General features: G+C 38.3%; 1 protein-coding gene across 1 annotated transcript; it reads right to left on the bottom strand.

The window, feature by feature from the left end:
* Window positions 1–485: 485 nt before the first annotated feature.
* On the bottom strand, window positions 486–13,633 carry LOC131605148 (actin-binding protein wsp1-like). Its single transcript, XM_058877541.1, has 2 exons — window positions 13,369–13,633; window positions 486–808 (listed from the first exon to the last, which is right to left on the bottom strand). Exons 1-2 carry the CDS (start codon window positions 13,631–13,633, stop codon window positions 486–488), a joined length of 588 nt encoding a protein of 195 aa, XP_058733524.1.
* Between the last annotated feature and the right edge of the window lie 3,400 nt (window positions 13,634–17,033).

The raw sequence follows: 17,033 nt of genomic DNA, 5'->3' as shown, positions 1-17,033 counted from the left end.
GATGTCTCTTGAATGTCCATGGTGGAGCTTCACACTGTGGAGCGTTGGATCAGATCTTGACATGATCCAAAGGTTGCTAGTAGAGGGTGTATCGTGCGTGTAAAGAAATCATGCGCATCGAATCTGTTATCAAGAACAAGGAAAAAATTAGAGAAAATACACGCAAGAGGCAGGGATCGAACCCTTGCCCTTGCGCATGTAACATCAAACACCTCTTTCATCTGCTACGCCACTTCGCTTTGATTGATAATTAGTCCCCAACTCAATAAGATGAACGTAAGACAAGTATTTCCAACTATTAAACAACAACACGTGTCGTCACTGTTCGTTCTCCTTCTTCTTTTTCATTTATTCTTAACAGCAAGGGCAAACATAATTAAGAGAGAAATTATTTCCATGTCTCTTGCAATCAAGTGCATAGCATAAATCAAAATCAACAAATAAACACATGATTCCAACTAAGAGAAAAAGTGTGCTCATGGGATCTAGTGGTGGTGGGTGTCCGACGGCGGCCGTGATGAACGGAAGAGGGTGGATCGAATCGACGGGTCTGAAGGCATGGACGCATTGGTTCGCGGCGGATGTGCTCTTCGATGATGAAGCGTAGATCGACGGAGCGGTGGGTGGCTGGGTTCGGTTGCGAACGGAGGAGTGCCGCGGCGGTATGGATTCGGCGGTGCTGTTGGCCGCGTGCGGTTGCGAGGGGCTTCCACGGCGGCGCGAGGAGGACCGGCGATTCGGAGGGCTCGCAGTGGTTGCTCGTGGATTCTGTTTCCCTGTCTTCTCATTCTTCTTCCTTTGTTCTTCCCTGAAAACAAAACAAACTAAAAAACAGCAGATTCTTATGATTGAATTAGTACGAATGCAATGTTTGTTAATGCTTCTTAGCATCGAGGAAAAAAGTTTATTGTATTTACAACAACACAAAAGTCAAAGATTGATGAAATTTGTGGGTAAAGAAAAAGTAAGTGTTTTTGGGTTCTCAAAAGGCTTATGGTATTGATTCTTGATTTATTGGTTAGAATTGAATTTGCAAAATTATTGTAATGGTTGAAGGTAATGTTATTTATAGGTTGTGGATTTCATGAGTTTGAACAAGTGGTGTAATTTGCATGAGGTTTGGTTTGGGAGATGATAATGGTGAGGTCAATGGTATGATAAAAGGGAAATCAGTGATTTCACTGTTTCACGGGGCTGCTGTTATGACTATGAACAAAGTTTTGTTTTTGGAAGAAAAATTGGAGGTTTGTGATGGTACGGTCGAAAAAAGGTCGGTGAATAGGGTTAGAAAATTGGCCTCCCCTAATTGTTAGAAATAGCACCTATTTATATTAATGTATTAGGTTAGGGTTTTATACACCCAACGGGCCTATTGTCCAATTATTTAACAATTATCAATAACACTCCTAATTAATAATTCTGATAATAATACCAAAATTAATAATTAATAATTCCCTAATTATTTTGATAATAGCCAATGAACCTAATAAATTAATAATAAACATCACACCAATTAAATTGTTAGAAGAATAAAACCCATAAAAATACTCCAAGCAAATGATCCAAACCTGAGATAGATGGGTCAAATCTTTGGACCCAAGATACCTGTTAATTTCACCCCATTTATTTCTCAGGATATTTTATAAGAGGGCGGGTTTGACAATAGGGATGTCAAACCCCATGGCTCTTAATTTTAACCCTTGATGATTTAACAGACGCGAATTGATCGGGCAAATTTTGGGGTATGACAGCTGCCCCTGTTTAATCTTCTTAAACCTGAAGAATTGGATAGGCACGTCTGCCTATCGTAATCTAAAGGTAGAAGATGATTGAACACTGAAATGCCCTGAAATTTGCCTTTGTTGGGAAGAAATTCCATGGGAGATGGGCTTACAGATGCCACCCGAGGTAAATACCCCTCTCTTTCGAATGCGAAGCAAGTGCTTTCGAAAGGAATCACTGTGTTTTGGTTGTAACACGGCCTAAAAAGGCAACCTGAATTTTATGCAATGATATGATGCATGCGATGTATGATGTGGTAGGCCTCTCAAAATAAATGAGAGTGATGTATGCATATGCATTATGTATGAATGAAGTATGTTAGTTGAATGATGCATGATTGTTAGTTGAGATGTGTTAGTAGCTTTGAAAAGAAAGATAGAACCTTTGCTTGTTGTTGATGAAATTTTGGGGAACATCACTGCCGAGGGACTAACGTGATAAACCCAATTGAAGTATCGTTTGAAAAAAAACCTTGTGCTCGAGTGTGAGAGAAAAGAACCGTCCTGCTAAAGCCTGAGTCTTACCTAGCGAGGACTTGTAAGAGGGATCACTTGTTATGATTCTTAACAAGCTCACCTGCACCAATAGGGTCATTTGCGAGGGTTATCGCAAACTCACCTGCACCATTTGGATCATTTGCGAGGGTTATCGCAAACTCACCTGCACCATTTGGATCATTTGCCCTGGTTCGGACAAATTTCACCTACACCATTTGGATCATTTGCCCTGGTTCGGACAAATTTCACCTACACCATTTGGATCATTTGCCCTGGTTCGGACAAATTTCACCTGCACCACTTGGATTACTTGTCATAGTTTTGACAAGCTCACCTGCACCGTTAGGATTACTCGTCCTGGTTCGGACGAGTTTACCTGTATGAAAAAGATTCACCTGTTTGGAGACTCACGACTCGAGGGTCGGAAAACACACCTGTCACAACACGAGTGTAGCGGGGAAATTCTGATATCGAAGCCATGGGATTGACTCGAATCAATATTCCGTTTGAAATCGCCACCGCGCTTTATTTTTTCAAAGGAAAAGGGAAAAGAACGAAAAACCCAAAGTTTTGTTTTTAAAACAAGAAAGAGAACTCAGGTACGGGTGTTGATTATATGAGGGGAAGGTTTAAAGCACCCCTCATATCCGTGGTACTCCACGGGAACCTTTTTGAAAATTTGTGTCGTGTGTGCTAAAAAACGATTTGTTTTATTTTTTAAAATAAGCTCGGCAAAGCGTTAAGCTTTGGGCCTACATACCTCCTCGGTGCAATGGAGAAGTCAGAGCTAATGTAGTTCCGCTTTTGGGAAAAAAATGTTTTAAAACGAATAAACACTTTGTTGTCGTTAGAGAGAAATACTCAGCCATTGATCTTGAGCATGAGAACAAACGAGTTCTTTGCATCGCTAATGAAAGAAGGGCTCCAACTCGGATAAAATCGACGAGTATGCCACTAGCTCTCTCACGCGGAAAAGATCTCATTATATCAATCAATTTCAAAATCGTGGGGTATAACCACTCGTTTCGACAATTAACGGTGTCTAAACTTTTGAAGAAAAGCCACTAAGGGCGAAAGATATTTTTAAGAAAAAAAGGTTTTGAAAAGGTTTGCAAACATAAGAATGTTTTGGAAAAAGAGAGAAGATTTTGAAAATTTAAGAATGGGAGGAGATGAAGAGGCTATCTTATTGCGTAAAATAAAAGCTAAGGAAAGAAGCGGTCTAACCGAAGAAGAAGCCAACACTTGACATTTTGAGTCAAGGTAGATTTCCCATCCTTTGGGTTTATCAATACCAATACATTAACACTTGGGGATCCAGATGAACTTATTGTCTTAGCACCACTTTAAGATTCTGACGAAAATCGGGCAGAGTAACGGCTGTTTTCGGGTAAAATCCTTATATCAATGCCTTGGAATTAACCATCAAGGGCTTTCAAGGAAGTACCTGCACACATAAACATACAACAAAACAATGCCAGACAGACAGAACAATCACAGGGTAGTAATAGAATGAGTCCAGAGGTACTAGGTCCATAAGTCCGAATCTCCAAAATGCTAGGGATAGTAACCGATAGTCCAAAGAGAGCCTTATGTATTTTTTAGATTTCCGATTGCTTATTAGTGTTTTAGCATAAAAGTAAAGTATGGTCCAAGTGGACAAAAGAAAAATAACGGAAGCATAAACATATGTCCAAGTGGACAAAGAAAAAACGGCGGAAAGTAAATATGATGAAATGATAAAATAAAGCGATAAAGCTAGAAATATAAAGAGCGGTATAGTAAAGGTGCGGAAATTAAAGTTAGTTGTTAAATGTTAAAGATAACCATCTTGAAACTTGTCAAGTATGTTATCAAAGTTAGTAGGAGATCGATGGTGAGTGAATGATGTACTCGGATTTAAATTCAATGGGGTTTATCAGAAGCTTGATAAAATCATAGCGACTACACGATAAAAACCTCCACAAGTCTTAAATCAACCGCATACAATTCTCTTCCATATTTGATCTTTTTGATTCGGGACACAAAATATTGCGCTATGTTAAGCAGATCGCCAAGTGATTTATGTAGAAATCACCCTACAACGAGGCCGGTCAAAACTTTATGTGCTAATGCATGCGAGAAGAACGATATGTAGATCGTTTTCCGAAAGCAATACCGCACGAAAAGAAAAAAGGTGAGTGATCTAGTCTTCACCAAGAATCCATAAGAATTCTCAAGGCATTAAGACTTTCATCGACCAAAATAAAAAGAAATAAAAGATGGAACCACATTAAAGACTCCTTTCATCCATAATTTCAATCACTTAATATTGCGGATTTGGATTCTCATCCTATCGACGCCCTAAGTCCATTGAAATTAGAGAGAAATTAGGCCTCTAACTTGTGATTCAAAGCAAATATCAAAAGAATGGAGTAGAAGATGAGTTAGAACCAAAAACAAGTCAAAAACCACAAAAATCAGCATTCTGCCCAGTGTAAATCGATTTGCACAGAGTGTAAATCGATTTGCATAACTCTGTTTTCAAAATCTGCGCAGTTTTCAGTTGTGTAAATCGATTTGCACCAGATGTAAATCGATTTGCAAAACACAGTTTTCAGAAAAACAGCAAATAAAGAGAAGAAAACTTGTTTAAACATAAAACCAAACACCTTGTGATCTTGGATCAATTTGTGCACGAAAATGTATCAAGTAAGCAAGCAAATCTCATCAATATAGCACCAAAGGTGCATCAAGCATAAACAACAATGGATCACATCTTGAATTATGGATTGGATCTAGAATTTTACCAAATCTTTCACAAACTTTGAATCTTCTTCAAGAACACACAACCACAAGCCTTGATCTCTCATAATTGATGAAGAAAAGTAGTGTTTATGTTGAGGTTTAGCTCTAAATTAGTGAGGTTTAAGATGTGACTCACTAATTTGTGTGGAAGAAAAAGAGCTTTGAGTGATGGGTTTGGAAGAGGTGAGGAGAGAATTTGCAATAAGTTTCTTGGCTATCAAAGCTTGAAAAATGAAGAGGGGAGTGCCTCAATTTATAGCACTTAGGCTTGGGAAATTTTGTGGCTTGGAGTTAGGATTGGAAAATAGAATTAGGCTTGGAAAAGTGATTTGGAGACAAAAATGAAATCCAATGGTCTTGATGCAATCACATGAGAGTACATGATTAGATGATTTAGGAAATCAAATGTAAGAACCAAGTCATGCTTCCCATGCTTGCAAATGATGTCAACACTTCAAAAAGCTGAAATTTGCCTTCATTTTTCCAAATTCGTGTTGGTGCAATCGATTTGCACATTATGCAAATCTATTTACATGGCTGAAAAAGGCAAAATCTGGGGCAAAAACAGTTATGCAAATCGATTGCTGTCTTATGCAAATCGATTTGCACTGATGGCAGAAGCAAATCTGGTGCAGAAACAGTTGTGTAAATCGATTTACACCTTATGCAAATCGATTTGCACAGTGAAAATGTTGAAAAATGCTCCTTTGATGGGTATTTTGACTTGGTACCTACAAAACACAAACATACAAGAGCACAAGGCAATATTTTTGGTATTTTGGTTAGTAAAGGAATATATACAAACTAAAACATGGGTGCTCGATGATTCCTTTGCAGATGAATTGAGCACAGCATTGCAAGTAGAGATCTAGGTTAAAACTTCTTGATTGATGATTGGTATGCAAATGATGTGTGATCTTAGGGTCAAAAATTGGGGTATGACAACGAGGGTTGGAAATCTCACGACACGCGGGTCGGAAAATACACCAATCACAACACGAGGGTTGGAAACTAGGCTTTTGCAGTATGATTTGAATTTTGATGTAATAGTCAGACGAGAACTGACTACCAGACGGGAACTGGATTTAATGTAACAGTCAGACGGGAACTGACTACCAGACGGGAACTGGATCCAATGTAACAGTCAGACGGGAACTGACTACCAGACGGGAACTGGATTTAATGTAATAGTCAGACGGGAACTGACTACCAGACGGGAACTGGATTTTGATGTAACAGTCAGACGGGAACTGACTACCAGACAGGAACTGGATTTTGATGTAACAGTCAGACGAGAACTGACTTTGAAAATGATTTAGATGGCCAATCAAAATTGGGTTTTTTGTGATATGTGAATGCATTAGATGATATGCATATGCTAGTGTGTATGTATGTATGCTGATGCTGATGCAATCCCAAGATTTTATCTCTTTAAACCCATTGAACTTGTTTACTCCATGCTTGCACCTGTCCCATGACTATGCTTATGTTGGCTTTGTAATGTTTATGTATGCTTATGCATATGCGTATGTTTGGTCGACGTAATGAGTGGAGCGAAGTAATGTCTTCTGTAAGGTTACCTGAAAAGGTCTTTTGAATGGGTGTGAATGTTTGTCTTAAAGAAGACTATCTGAAATGATTTTTTGAAATGGTAGCAATTTGTCTTAGAGAAGACCACCTGTAAAGGCTCTTAGAGTAGATAGAAATTTGTCTTAAAGAATATCACTTGAAAAAGTTCTTAGCAAGGAATGAAGAATGTCTTTAAAGACGACTACCTGAAAAGGTTGAAAGATGTCTTAAAGAAGACTACCTGAAGAGGTTCTTGAGAGTGATGACGAATTGTTTTTTTTTTTGAAAGAGACTACCTGAAAAGGTACTTAGGACAAGAATGTCTCTAAGAAGCCTACCTGAAAAGGTGATTAGAAGAAGGATGTCTTGAAGAAGACTACCTCCAAAGGTACTTAGAAAAAGAATGTCTTGAAGAAGACTACCTCAAAAGGTACTTAGAAAAGGGAACGTCTTGAAAAAGACTACCTGAAAAGGAACTTTAGAAAGAGGGATGTCTTAAAGAAGACTACCTGAAAAGGTACTTAGAAAAAGAATGTCCTGAAGAAGACTACCTGAAAAGGTACTTAGAAAAAGAATGTCCTGAAGAAGACTACCTCAAAAGGTACTTAGAAAAGGGAACGTCTTGAAAAAGACTTCCTGAAAAGGAACTTTAGAAAAAGGGATGTCTTGAAGAAGATTACCTGAAAAGATACTCCTGAAAAGGATGACAATTTGTCTTGAATAAGACTGCTTGAGGAAACTCCTAGAAAGGATCGTGATATTTGTCTTAAAGAAGACCACCTAGAAAAGGTTACGGTGTAATGTATCAACCCATGTATGTAATGCATGATTTGTATGTATTTGTAGGATGCTCCAATGGTAGGTTATTGATAACCAAAGCGTATATAGTTCGCTGGAGTTGCAGGTTTGCTTGATAAGATGGGGTGTGATGCTAGCGCGATTTCCCAATACCTGTTTTGTTTGAACTTTGAAGATCGTAGTCAGGAGAAAGATTGATTCGAGGTTGTAAAGTGTGAAGACGCCTTTTCCTTTTGTTATGCGTCTTATGGATTTGCTATCCATTGCCCCAGTATTTTCGTGGAAAAAGATGCTTATGAGGGAAGTGCCCCAGCAAATAGCTTTGTCATATGCTTCGATGTTTAGATTGAAGGGTGTGCCCTTGATCTCCATGATATGGAGGACTATCCATAGTGTTCTATCCTTTTGAATTTGAATTCTTCCCATGTTTGACATGCCCCTGTTTGTTATTGCTTCGAGGTGTGCCCCAAGTCGATTGAACCTTTAGGAAGAATTCCCCTAGTAAATAGGATGTTTGATTGCATGCTCCTGTTTAGGAAAACCCTCTGGACGTGGTTTCCCCATTCAAGAGTCTTTATCAAAAATGATCACCTTTGTGCTAAGTGTATACTCGTAGATGACGTTGTACCCTTTGAGAAGTAACTCTAATGTGATGTGTATGCAAGTTTTTTGAAATCGAAGTCCGTTATGAATTAGGACTGGGTGATTTAAGAAATGAATGCTTGAAGAAGCGTAGTGGTTAGAAATAGTTTTAACATACATAGGAGTCAGTATAACAAATCCTGCTTAATATGCTTTCATGGTTAACCTTGCCTCAATTAGGACTTTTAAATGTTGTAACTTGGCCTGGTTCATGTTTTAAGAAACAATGGATATAAGGCTCAAAATTTTATTTATCCCACCCCTTTCTCCTTGATGTTCTCCAGATCCTAAAAATTCTCCTAATCCGATGGATGTGCCTTGTTTGTAAGAGAATCAGTTCTGATGTTGAGCAGAAGCCTTTAACAAAGACCCAAGCGTTTGATAAAAAATATTGTAAAGATCCAAGCATTGTTGTGAAGTTTTGATGGTTTGGCAGTCATAAGATTATCCTTTTTATTTCGCCTTTGTTTTTATCCCTTATTTTTGCATGAACCAACTCTCTTGAGTTTGATCCATCGGGATGCCCTAATTTTTGCCTAAGTCGTTCTTTTGTTTTCATGGAATTTTCCATTTTGACTTAGCGGGCGTTTTTCTCCCTTTTTTTTTTGAAGTACTTGATCCTTGGATATTGAATGTTGTGACTGCCATGTCGATTTTGATTTGTAAGCTTCGCCTTTGATACTTCCTCGATCTTGAATGATGTAATGAGGAAGAAGATTGTTGTGAATGTTATCTCCATTACTTCCTCAATCTTTGATGAATGCGAGGAAGAAAATATGCTTGAACCTTTGCTTTGCTTGATCCTTTGCTTGGATTGAGTGATTCTCTTGACAACCAAAATACACCATTGAATTAATTGAAATCTACCCTGCCCCTGGTTGAAATCAAGGTTTATTTAAAAAGTAGAAGCAAACTCCAACTCCTGGCTCGAGGGGGTGACGAGGGGTTAACATCCTTATATCTCCACTGTTTGGGAATTGAAGTAATGCATGTACATCCTCGGCTCGGTCTTACCTTGAAAGCATATGTTTAGCTGGACTTAGTTATTTGTAATCGTCATTCTCCCTCAAGTTTGTTAATACTCTTAAATTTGAAATTGAAAATAGAATAGAAGCGTGCGAGTAGAAAGTCGTAGTAGTGAGCGAATGAAGCGAATGGATTGATTTCAAAACATGCATGCTATTTTTATTGAATTACTATTCGAAAGGTACAATGTTTTATATCAAATAGCATTTTGTGATCGTAGGAAATACAACTTGAAATGATAAACCTATTGATCCTAAGGGAAATCTCCTTTGTGGATCCATTGATCTTGTTTTACTCCTTAGCTCTTTAGACTTGTAGAAGTAAAAGGGTAACCTCGAATTCTTCTTGGGCACGTCAAACCTGTCGGAAGTAATTGTAAGCGGTGGGTTTTCGTCGTATCGGAACTTTATGGGTTTCCTTTGACTGAACCTCTTTTGCCTTTCCTACGGATAGTACCACACCGTTTGCAACCTCCAGAATTTGTAGATTGATAGAGAGAACCTATGACCCTTTTGCCCCTTGGTGTGGAGTTAACATATGTTGCCTTCCCTCCTTCGTAGTATGCATCTTTGTCTAGGATTTTGCCCTAGTTGGATTAATCCTTGCCCCCAGGTTATCATAGAGAGTCCTCGAAAGTTTGATATGTTCTAAGATGAACCCCTTTATGACTAGACACATCTTGAGTGTATCTATGAGGGAACTCTTTGTTGAACTAATCCTTGCTCGATGAAAACCTTTATTGTATTTATAATCCTGTTAAGCCAAGGCATGGACACGTGGCTGGCACGGTAAAAGACGTCCCCTTTTATTAGCAAGACCAAGATCTTTTATTCTCCTTTCTCCATAGTTTTTTTTCTTTTGATTTTTTTGGCGAGTTTCGGGAAACCGGCTAGCACGATTGGTATGGATGCGGGCGAAGATAGAAATGCAAATGTGAATGTATGAATGCATGAAAATGCAAATGCACGCGTAAGCGAGAGACTCCTTATATTGTAACCCCGCGTATGCAACGCAGACGTGTAACCTATGATCCTAGGGATAGCCTTAGAGGCGACATTAGACCCTCTTGGCATCTTTGCAGGGTAAATGTTATGACATGCTAAGGGAAATCCCTTGGATTCGAGAGTATGTAGAAGATAGCGGCTAGTGACCGTTCAAGACAGTCACTAAATCTCATGGTCATCGAGAGGCCAATCAATGTGTACCAATGACTTTGTCCCTCGTGGGAAGGTTCTCTATGCGGAACACAACCTATCTAAGGACGATATGGACGAAGAGAAATCCCTACAGGCTAGGGATGTGATGTGTAAATGGAGATCCAAACCCTACAAGTTAGAGGGTGCGCGGGAATAAGCATGGAGTGACCGTTCAGGACAGTCACTAGATCTCATAGCCATCGAGAGGCCAATCGAACGCATGCTAATGAAGTTGTCCTTCGGGGAAGGACGCGTCGTTGCGAAAACACGTGGATGTAACAGAAAATCCCTATATGCTAGGGAGTACGTAGTAGCAAGCACGGGGTGACCGTTCGAGACAGTCACTAGATCGCATGGCCATCGAGAGGCCAATTGACGTGCGTTAATGGAAATGTCCTTCGTGGGAAGGACGCGTAGTTGTAAGAATACAAGGATATAAAAATAAAATCCCCACAGGCTAGGGGATGCATAGATGGTGATGTCCTTCTTGGGAAAGACATGGTCTTTAGAAATTAGAGTCCCTACAGGCTAGGGACCACGTGGGGATACCTGCAAAATCGAAACACATAGATATTCGAAGTATATAAATTGCAAACATATAAAGAGCACAGCAACACCAAAGTCCTAGGTTCATAGGTTCAACGTAGCGGCTCTTAGGAGCCAACCTTTTTATGGGGGTTCTAGAAGGTCTCATGGGGTCGTTCGTAGCCTCCGAGACTTTTTCGTCTCTTCGGATTTTGGAACAACTCATTTTATCCATGAGGTTCGAATTTTTGGGGTAGGTTCCTGGAGATATCAGCTAAGTATCCAGTCCAGCCCTCCACAAAGTCAAGCTTCGTTTCGGACCTTTCCAAATGCCTAACCCACTCCGAGTGGAGTTATCAGTGAGACTCGTAAGGCGATTCATGTCCCCTTTTGGTCTCAAAGTTAACCCCCACACTTAGGTTTAACAACGATCTTATATATCCCAGAAGATGCAATAGAAATAAAAATATTCACTTAAATAAATATTAAATTGCAGTGATGAAATTGCAGAGGAAAATAAATAAATAAATAAAATTTAAATATTTGAACTAACCTCGAAATCCGGCTGCTTACGGTTTACAAAATGCAATGCACATCCAATATTTAAATAAACAGTCATTATTTAAATAAACAGGTATTTATTAATTGATGTAAAAGGTGAAATTTTAAATAAATAAATAAAATAAAAATTTTAAATATTTACATATAAAGAAATATAAACCCTAATTTTGGCTAATTAGCCAAACCCTGAAAATTTCGCCAAAAACCTAAACCGTTTGCCACAAACCTAAACCTAAACCCTCTCAAGCCTTAGGAGCATAGTAATTCACTGTTAAGTTATCCCCAACAGAGTCGCCAGCTGTAGCAACCTGCCTAAAATTTTACTTAGAGAGTCGCCACCTATTCTACCAAGGCGAATAGGAAACCTTACGCAGACGCGAGATTCGGGGTAAGTTATTATAATCAGGCTGAGGGAAGGTGTTAGGCACTCCCAGCCCTTTCCTAAAGGCTAACATTCAAAGATAAAGGTTTATGGCAAGGTTTACAAAGAAAGGTGACAGAGAGTAATTATAAAGCTAATTATATTGACAGGATTAGAATTTAGAGGAAGGGGACTCGCCTTGGTTATCCAAGTGCCTACGTATCTCCTTATGGAGAATCAGAGTCAACGTAGTTCGGGCACATGATTGTACGCCTTAGAATTAGAATTGAATGTATTTGAATTTGTTTTGAAGTTGTTTTGAAATGCGAATGTTCGAAGGTATTTTGAATTACCTTATCGTAGTTTGAATATCGCAGAATTGAAGAGATGAAAATCCGTGGTTTGTGATTTGATGTATTTTAAGTGTTTTGGGCGTACAACCCTGATTTAATATGGCACTATTAACCGCAACGATCAATAGATTCGATCGCCATAGTTAACAGATTAGTAAAGGATTGCTGGCAATTCTAATCGATTGATTCGATTATCACTTTTAGCAAAGTGATGTATTTTAATTATTAATTTATTAATTTACCGCTATCCCTCATAACCGATAGTTTCGATTACAAATAATAACGAATTGATAAGGGGAAATATGCTAATCATCATAACCAATAAGATGGTTAAAACCATTTAGCAAAATAAATTTATTTGAATTTTAATTTATAGGATTTGATTAATTAAATTAATCGATTATTAACCATCGCGACCAATAGATTTAGTCGGAACGAATAATAAATTAAATCCTAATATCTTTGATACTTTGGGCAAATGGGATGGAGCAAACCCTAATTCGTATAACCTTTTTTAGGGTTTTTGTGATTTTATAATAATTAAAATTAAATCACTTAAATCGGAGGATTGGGAAAATAGTCGAGAAAATAATCCTAAATAACTATATCCCTAATCCTAATGTAATTATATTGTTAATTTAATTTCACAATTAAACTATATACCATAAAAAACATATTAATTTAATTACACCATTAAACAAATAAATACATAAGAACAATTAAGAAAACCTGGGTGCTGATCCTGTAGGATGTCTCTTGAATGTCCATGGTGGAGCTTCACACTGTGGAGCGTTGGATCAGATCTTGACATGATCCAAAGGTTGCTAGTAGAGGGTGTATCGTGCGTGTAAAGAAATCATGCGCATCGAATCTGTTATCAAGAACAAGGAAAAAATTAGAGAAAATACACGCAAGAGGCAGGGATCGAACCCTTGCCCTTGCGCATGTAACATCAAACACCTCTTTCATCCGCTACGCCACTTCGCTTTGATTGATAATTAGTCCCCAACTCAATAAGATGAACGTAAGACAAGTATTTCCAACTATTAAACAACAACACGTGTCGTCACTGTTCGTTCTCCTTCTTCTTTTTCATTTATTCTTAACAGCAAAGGCAAACATAATTAAGAGAGAAATTATTTCCATGTCTCTTGCAATCAAGTGCATAGCATAAATCAAAATCAACAAATAAACACATGATTCCAACTAAGAGAAAAAGTGTGCTCATGGGATCTAGTGGTGGTGGGTGTCCGACGGCGGCCGTGGTGAACGGAAGAGGGCGGATCGAATCGACGGGTCTGAAGGCATGGACGCATTGGTTCGCGGCGGATGTGCTCTTCGATGATGAAGCGTAGATCGACGGAGCGGTGGGTGGCTGGGTTCGGTTGCGAACGGAGGAGTGCCGCGGCGGTATGGATTCGGCGGTGCTGTTGGCCGCGTGCGGTTGCGAGGGGCTTCCACGGCGGCGCGAGGAGGACCGGCGATTCGGAGGGCTCGCAGTGGTTGCTCGTGGATTCTGTTTCCCTGTCTTCTCATTCTTCTTCCTTTGTTCTTCCCTGAAAACAAAACAAACTAAAAAATAGCAGATTCTTATGATTGAATTAGTACGAATGCAATGTTTGTTAATGCTTCTTAGCATCGAGGAAAAAAGTTTATTGTATTTACAACAACACAAAAGTCAAAGATTGATGAAATTTGTGGGTAAAGAAAAAGTAAGTGTTTTTGGGTTCTCAAAAGGCTTATGGTATTGATTCTTGATTTATTGGTTAGAATTGAATTTGCAAAATTATTGTAATGGTTGAAGGTAATGTTATTTATAGGTTGTGGATTTCATGAGTTTGAACAAGTGGTGTAATTTGCATGAGGTTTGGTTTGGGAGATGATAATGGTGAGGTCAATGGTATGATAAAAGGGAAATCAGTGATTTCACTGTTTCACGGGGCTGCTGTTATGACTATGAACAAAGTTTTGTTTTTGGAAGAAAAATTGGAGGTTTGTGATGGTACGGTCGAAAAAAGGTCGGTGAATAGGGTTAGAAAATTGGCCTCCCCTAATTGTTAGAAATAGCACCTATTTATATTAATGTATTAGGTTAGGGTTTAATACACCCAACGGGCCTATTGTCCAATTATTTAACAATTATCAATAACACTCCTAATTAATAATTCTGATAATAATACCAAAATTAATAATTAATAATTCCCTAATTATTTTGATAATAGCCAATGAACCTAATAAATTAATAATAAACATCACACCAATTAAATTGTTAGAAGAATAAAACCCATAAAAATACTCCAAGCAAATGATCCAAACCTGAGATAGATGGGTCAAATCTTTGGACCCAAGATACCTGTTAATTTCACCCCATTTATTTCTCAGAATATTTTATAAGAGGGCGGGTTTGACAATAGGGATGTCAAACCCCATGACTCTTAATTTTAACCCTTGATGATTTAACAGACGCGAATTGATCGGGCAAATTTTGGGGTATGACAGTATGGATAGACCCTTTCGCCCTGAAAAGCTAAAAGAACGAATTTTAAAACTTAGGGTAGTTGCTATTAATTGCTTGCTCTTTTTCAAATTCAAATTTAAAACATTTTCCTACTCCTTTTCAAAATCAAATTCAAAAAGACTACGCTTATTTACAAGCTAAAGTTCTTCTTCGAAGTTTTTACTTTTCACACCTCATTTTCAAACATTTCAAAACAAAGTGAGCTAAGCAATTAAGAGCCCATGGATAACCATGGATGCAAAGGGTTCCTTACACCTTCCCTTTGTATAACTTACCCCCCGAACTCAAAATCTCTTTCAAAAAGGTCTTTCCTGTTCTTTTAGCCTTTCCTAAATTGGATAAAATAAAAGTCGGTGGCGACTTTTGCTATCCGCACATTTCTAAAAAGTCAGTTCACCGTATTACACCAACCTATATTATGAGCATCTTTATTCTACCAGATGCGGTAATCAAATGACATTGAAAAGATGATGAATTCCTTCTGATGGGGGGGAAATAACAATAATCGTGGTATAAGATGGATGGTGTGGGACAAGCTAACTTCTTCTAAGGCGGAAGGTGGGTTGGTCTTTAGGGATCTTAAAGCGTTTAACATAGCTATGGTTGCTAAACAAGGATGGAAAATTTTGACAAGGCCGCACACTCTTGTCTCAAGAATTTTCAAAGCAAGGTATTATCCTAGTACTTCTTTCTTAGATGCTAAAATTGGGTATAATCCTAGCTTTGTGTGGAGAAGCTTGTGGAAAGCAAGAGATGTCTTAACTTTAGGGTACAGGTGGAGTATAGGAGATGGTAGTCAAATCAAAGCAATGAACGAACCTTGGATTAGGGGAAGAAGAGAAGGATGCCTTGTTGGACCCCAAAAGCAAGGTACGTACGATATTACCGTTAAACATCTTATGTTGCCTAATGCGAAAGAATGGAATACAAGGTTGATTGAGGATTTGTTTGATTATGTAGCTACCGAAGACATATTATAGGTTTCGTTGTTGCAAGAGGTGGTAGAAGATAGATTGGTATGGAAAGAGGAGAAAAATGGAGAGTATAGTGTGAGATCTGGCTACAAGTTATGGATAAGTTCTAAAAAGAGGCAAAATAATGATAGTGGGAAGGAGGATTGGAATAGTCTTTGGAGAATTAAATCCCCATCTAGAACCAAGCATCTGTTGTGGAGGATTTGTAGGGGATGCTTACCATCGCGTACCAGACTTCGTCAACATCAGGTACCTTGCCCATCAGATTGTCAGCTCTGTGGAAATAATATTGAAGATGATTGGCATGTGTTTTTTGGTTGTGATACGACTATTCAGTGTTGGAGGACAGCAGGTTTGTCGGATCTTCTAGAGCCCCGTTTACATAATTTTAGTGATGTAAAATCTCTAATTATTTATATATGTAGATCGGAAGATCGGATGGTTGCTGGTAGATTTGCAGTTATGATGGATGTGATTTGGAAGAATAGAAACGATTTTATTTGGCATAATGAGAAAGAGGAAGCATCCAAATTGGGTATGATTGCGTTTCATAACTGGAAGAATTGGCTTACAGCACAAAGAACTCAAGGGAGAGAGAATACTCATCAGAATATCACAAGTTGGAATCCGCCAACAGAAGGATGGTTAAAGTGCAATGTGGATGCGGGGTTTAACAATCACTCTGGGACTACTAATAGGGGATGGTGTATTCGTGATAAAAGGGGTAATTTCATTATTGCAGGTGTAGCTTGGGATATCGGTACCCTCTCCATCCTTGAAGCAGAAGCTTACGCCCTTAAAGAAGCTATTGAAGGAGCTATAACATTGCACCTTGACAATATTATCTTCGAAAGTGACTCTCAACAGGTTGTTCAAGCCATCCACTCCAATCACGAGGGTGGATCTGAGTTTAGTTTGATTATTATGTCTATTAAAAATTTATTACATGTTTTTTCCAACTTCGAGGTGAAGTTTATTAGGCGTCAAGCGAATTCGGTTGCCCATTCCCTCGCGAAGGCGGCCAATTCTTAGGCTAGACGCAGTGTCATCCATATGATTCCTCCTTGTATTGAAAATCATGTGTTTAATGAATTTCATTGAGTTTGTTTTTGTAAAAAAAAAAAAAAAGTGGCAATGTCCGCGAGTCCGCATCGCACTTATGATTTTTCATGTCGGGGTGAGGTTTTAGAACACGTGTATCCTTATGTAAAAATATTATAACTTATTCCCGTTTATAGGGTTTTACAGGGAAGAGCAAGTTTAGAGAACTCGTGTGTTCATTTATAAAAATATTTGTAACTAATTTCCGTTTATAAAAAAATTTTATCAACAATTGACTTTTTTTCGTTTATAAAATATTTGTAATTTATTCCTATTTATAAAAATAATTGTATCAACAATAAGCATTTTCCCCTTTATTTTTTAATTTATAACTTATTCTTAT

Source organism: Vicia villosa, linkage group LG5 (genome assembly GCF_029867415.1).
Source record: "Vicia villosa cultivar HV-30 ecotype Madison, WI linkage group LG5, Vvil1.0, whole genome shotgun sequence".
Lineage (NCBI taxonomy): Eukaryota > Viridiplantae > Streptophyta > Magnoliopsida > Fabales > Fabaceae > Vicia > Vicia villosa.
Note: the sequence above shows the minus strand (reverse complement) of the source record. Positions and strands in the feature narration are given on the sequence as shown.